Source organism: Pteropus vampyrus, unplaced genomic scaffold (assembly GCF_000151845.1).
Source record: "Pteropus vampyrus isolate Shadow unplaced genomic scaffold, Pvam_2.0 Scaffold228, whole genome shotgun sequence".
Lineage (NCBI taxonomy): Eukaryota > Metazoa > Chordata > Mammalia > Chiroptera > Pteropodidae > Pteropus > Pteropus vampyrus.
Window position 1 is genome coordinate 1,048,706 of NW_011889009.1, and position 5,315 is coordinate 1,054,020.

A 5,315-nucleotide genomic window follows, 5' to 3' on the forward strand; every position below is an offset into this window, starting at 1 on the left:
TACATGGTGATGGAAGGAGACCACCGTGTTGCACACAATGCAACACACAGATGACGTATTATAGAACTGTACACTCGAAACTTAATTACTAACTACCCAATGTTACCCCAATACATTTAATTAAAAAAATAAAAAAGATATAATTAAAAATAAAAAATTCCTATCATTTAAAGATACAGACTGAAAAATGTACAGATGAAATGATAGGATGTTTGGGATTGCTCTGAAATTGCCTGGGGTGGGAGGGTCTCCTGGGTGGGAGGAGCCCCTGGGTGGGAGGGGCTCCTGGGTGGTGGTACAGATGGCCAGTCTGACCACATACCTGAAACTTTGGAAGCTAGGTGATGATTAAATATACGTATAGCATACTATTTTGCTTACTTTTTTATGGTTATAATTTTCATAATAAAAATTTTTTAAAGTCTTTGAATTTTAACACATAAACTAAACATTTTTCTTATAATTACATTTATAACATTAGTAATTTTTAAATGAAAAGGGAAAGAAATAGGCAATATGTGTCTAAATTATCATGAATTCTTAATAAGGGGAAAATTCAAACTTTGATGTGGTTCACAAACAACTGAAGACGTATTCATTACATCCAGTACTTTTTACAGGTGTCCGATATCACTGACTTCCTCATAACCTTTTCACATTTCGGTTTTAACATTCAATTCGAAAGAAAACGTTCACTAAGAAAATAGTAAATAAAATCTCATAATTCTTGAGCACTTCAAAAGAAATATTTTACATTATGTGCAACTCACCTGCTGTAAAATCTTCAGTCAGATCAATAAACGCGTGAGAATGTGGAATTCGCATTTTACTTTTAGTGGGCAGTGCAGGATGCCATGATAAATTCCTAAAAAAAAAAAAAATTTTTTTAACACAAACATCAAATGAGCATTATTTTAAAACAAAAAACCTGTGCATGCATGCAAGATATTTTAAACATTTAATTAAGGAGATGTTCCGTACACCATCAAGTCCACTCCTTTGGGGTGCGCGACTCTGGTTCTCAGCACGTTCGCAGTGCGGGACCGTCGTGGTGATCTAACTCCAAAACGCTTTCACTTTCACCGCCTCGAAAAGAAACCCCGCGTCCACGAGTCGCTTCCCGCTCTGCCCCCCAGCCCCGGTGACCACCGCTCTGCTTTCCGCCTCTGTGCATTTCCCCATTCTGGACGTTTCCTATCAGTGGAATCACATAACATGTGGCCTTTGGTGTCTGGTTTCGTTCACTCGAGTAAGGTTTTCAGGTTCATTCATGTTGTAGCACACGTGGGTACTTCGGTCCTTTTTTTTAAAATGCCTACAGCACCTGGTCTTCTAGGTGGTCTCCCATCCAAGTACTAACCAGGCCCGACCCTGCTTAGCTTCCGAGATCAGACGGGATCAGGCTTGTTCAGGGTGGCATGGCCGAAGACATCTCAGTCCTTTTTACGGCCGAATACTGTTTCATGGTATGGCTGTACTTCTTGCTTCTGTCCATCTGTTGATGGGCATTTGGCTTGTTTCCACCCTTATCTATTAAAAATAATGTTTCTATGACTATTCATGAACAAGTTCGTATGTAGACATAATTCTTTTGGGTATATACCTAGGAGCGGAATTGCTGGGTCACATGGTAACCGTGCATTTAATTTTCTGAGAAACTATCAAACTGTTTTCCAACGCGGCTTTACCATCTTACATTCTCACTGGCAACGTAGAAAGGTTCTAATGTCTCTATGTCTTCATCAGCACTTATCATTGTCCGTTTGTTCTACTGTATCTATCCCAGAAGGTGTGGTGTAGAAATCTCATGGTTGTGATTTTTATTTTTCCTAATGGCTAATGATGTTGAACACATTTTCATGTGCTATAGGCCATTTGTATATCTTCTTTGGAGAAACGTCCACTCGAATCCTTTGCCTATTTTTAAATTGTGTTATTTATTGCTTTATTTTTGAGTCGTAAGAGTTTCTATATACACTAAATACTAGGTCTTTATCCGATGTATGCTTTGCCAATATACATTTTTTCTTTTGTTGCTTATGTCATATATAAGAATCACTTTCCAAATTCAAGATCATGATGATTTACCCCTAAGCTTTCTTCTAAGTTTTAGTTCCTAAATTTATATTTCATTCTTTTTTTAAGTTATTTTTTATCATAAAAGTTTTTTCCTAGACTGTAGAGAATGATGATTGTCTTTTATGAGTATTAATTCTGAAGTTTTGAGCCATGTCGAAAGAATGAATTTAGGTCCTTACCTCACACCATATAACAAACATTAACTCAAAATGGATCTAAGAGCTAAAAGTATAAAATTCTTGAAAGAAAACATAGTGATAAATCTACATGACCTTGGATTTGGAAATGGATTCTTAGATATGACACCAAAAGAACAAGCAACAAAGAAAAAAAAAACAGATGAACTGGATTCATCAAAATTAAAAACTTTTGTACATTTTAGGACAATATCAAGAAAGTGAAAAGACAACTCCACGGAATGGGAGAAAATGTTTGCAAATCTTATCTGATAAGGGCCTAGTATCCAGACAATATAAAGATCTCTTACAGCTCAACAACAAAAAGACAACCTAATTTAAAAATGATGAAGGACTAGACATTTCTCCTAAGATATGCCAATGGCTACCAAGCACATTGGAAGATGCTCAACATCATTAGTCACTGAGGAAACGTCAATCGAAAGCATTAACGGGAAACGACTTTGAACCACTAGGATGGTAAGAATCAAAAGCCAGAAAATAACAAGTGTTGGAGAGGATGTGAAGAAATAGGAACTCTCACACATTGCTAGTGGGAATATAAACAAAATGGTGCATCGGCTGTGGAAAACGGTTTGGCAGTTCTTCAAAAAGTTAGAATTACCATATGACCCTAAATTTATGTACATGAATGAATGCTCTTAGCAGCACGATTCACGACAGCCTAAAAGTGGAATAACCCAAATGTCCACCGGTAGATGAATGGATAAAGAAAATGTCCTATATCCATACAGCGAAAATATCATTCGGCCAAAAAGGAGGCCTGGAGCGCTGATCCATGGCACGATACAGACGAAGCTTTCAAACGTGATGCTATATGAAAGAGGCCAGATGCGAGAGGTCACACCCTACACGACTCCGCACGTATGAACTGCCATAAGAGGTAAACCCACAGAGACAGAAAGCAGGTAACTGGGGTCGGGGGAGCGATGGCTTACCGGCACGAGGTTTCCATGTGCAATGATGAACAGTGTGATGGCTACATAACACTGTCAATGTACTAAATACCTCTAAATTATACACTTAATGGATAAAGATTACGTATGTGAATTTTATCTCACGAAAAAAACCAACAGTATGAAGTTTCTATATATCTCTCATCCGGTTTCCTTTAATGTGAACATCTCAAATAACCACAGTCCAACGATCAAAACCAGGACGTTCACACGGGTAGACTACTATAAACCACTGAAGGAAAGGGTGCTGAGGCCACCCCCACAAGCCCTCAGCAGGAGAGAGCCCTCCAGGGTCAAAGGCATCCCACTCATCAAGGCCCCACCCAGATCAGCTCCCTGCAGAAGGCCTCTGCTCTGCTGTTTTCCTGTAACACCTTTTTCTACTAATAGCACTTGGGTTTGCATTCAAATCACTCGAGACTGTAAGTTCCTCTAGACACCCAGATTATAGGTATTTGTACCCACGATGCCTAACCAGGACCTGGCCCCCAAATACTAGCTGACCTGAACCACAGTCCTAAGTGGCCTCTCCTGTTCTTCTAACTAACAAATCCTAGTTAGAATTTGCTATTTTGTTTTTCATAGTACTACGTTCTAGTCCATATGGAAGCATAGACATGTCATCTCTGAAGAGCAATTTAAGGCTAATTAAGTCCAACTTAATTGTCTGCACAGCATCCAATTGACTGGGTAGCAAACAAGGTTTATTTGTGAACTGAGTTTTGACGTGTTTTGAAAGCAGGGAGAAACAATTCACTAATTTGTTCTTGGCAGGTGGAATCTGGGAAAAAGGATAAGCGTTTGCCACAAGAAAATTTTCTCAACACAGAGGGTCTTATCTTCTACAAATAGTAACTTCTTCCCAATAACCTTCCTTTATACGCTTTTTCCCACAATCTGGGCCTCATCCGTAACCTAAACAAGACAGTAAAGGCAAAACCAAGCAGTATTCATGTAACCTAATTTTATTATTTTAACCAAAACCCCATAATAGATGGTTATGGTAAGAAAATATTAAAATAGAGAAACTGTATTCAGCATTTGTTGTAAGGTAATTCATGCTACACAAGGTTAGAAATGCTTAAAATAGTTCCAGTTAGGTTCGATTTAATAATTGCTGGTTCACTTTTGAAGATAGTCCATTTATTCATTGTTCTTTAAATTCTAAGCACTAAAGTATTTTTAATTTCTAATAAAATAATCAGACTCAGGCTAGAGATTCTATGACAAGTTTAACCCAATGTCATTGCAGAAGAGTTTCCTAATATTCTTAACACACTGTAATTATAGGCCAAAAGTGAGTTAAAAACCACAAGCTTTTACAAAGTTGGGCTCCATGAGGTGAATCATGTGGCTGCCTTCAATTTCTACAGGAAAAGTTATTGGTTTTGTTCCCTGTAGAATTTTTTTATAGATTTGCTCTGAAACGAGTTATAACTAGAATTTTGGAAAACCTCAAATAACTTGTGATTTTTTTTTGCAGGAATTATTTGACAAAAATAGACATTTCACATGAAGAACTCAGAACAGTGATAAAACGAAAAGTCATAGAGACAGACTATGGGCCAAGTTCAGCATAAAGATGTGTTTTATGTGACCCATAAATTGTTTACAATTTTTTGAATTCACTGGTAAAACTTAAATAAAAATAAAAAATCAGTTTTCACATAAAAATCTGGATTTCCAGCTTCTCTGGAAATATCTGAAGGCCTGGCAACCAACTGGGCCGCCTCAGACGGAGCGCGCGTCCGGACACAGCTGAAGTCCCCACCTCCAGCAGCGGCTGCGCTGGCTTTGGTTCCTCTCTTGGCCCCTTCAGACATGTGGCTTTGCAACTGCTAACAAAACACTAACTGTAATCTCGCTTTCTTGAACATTTCAAATCGGTGTTCAAGTTCATCATAGCCCTGTAACTGTGATGCTTGCTGCCCATATTCTGACGTTACGCGTGAACGAACGTCTCTTAAAAGGCAGTTTATGTTTTATGCGCAGTGTTTTTATCTATTATCTATTATCTATCACAGGTGGGGTTGGGGAGGGGAAAGGCTGTTGTTTCTTTCTGTACTGCATTTTAAGATGGTTG

The 5,315-nt window shown here is 38.2% G+C and overlaps 1 protein-coding gene and 1 pseudogene across 1 annotated transcript in view; both read right to left on the reverse strand.

Annotated features, from left to right (window-relative positions):
- The window catches only part of ITFG1 (integrin alpha FG-GAP repeat containing 1), a 123,444-nt gene that overhangs the window by 102,593 nt on the left and 15,536 nt on the right, over positions 1-5,315 (reverse strand). Inside the window, exon 5 of the mRNA XM_011373740.2 lies at positions 771-865. Within this exon, the coding sequence (XP_011372042.1) occupies positions 771-865 (95 nt within the window). The remainder of the gene's footprint in view (positions 1-770; positions 866-5,315) is intronic.
- Positions 1,313-1,430, reverse strand: LOC111728794 (annotated as a pseudogene).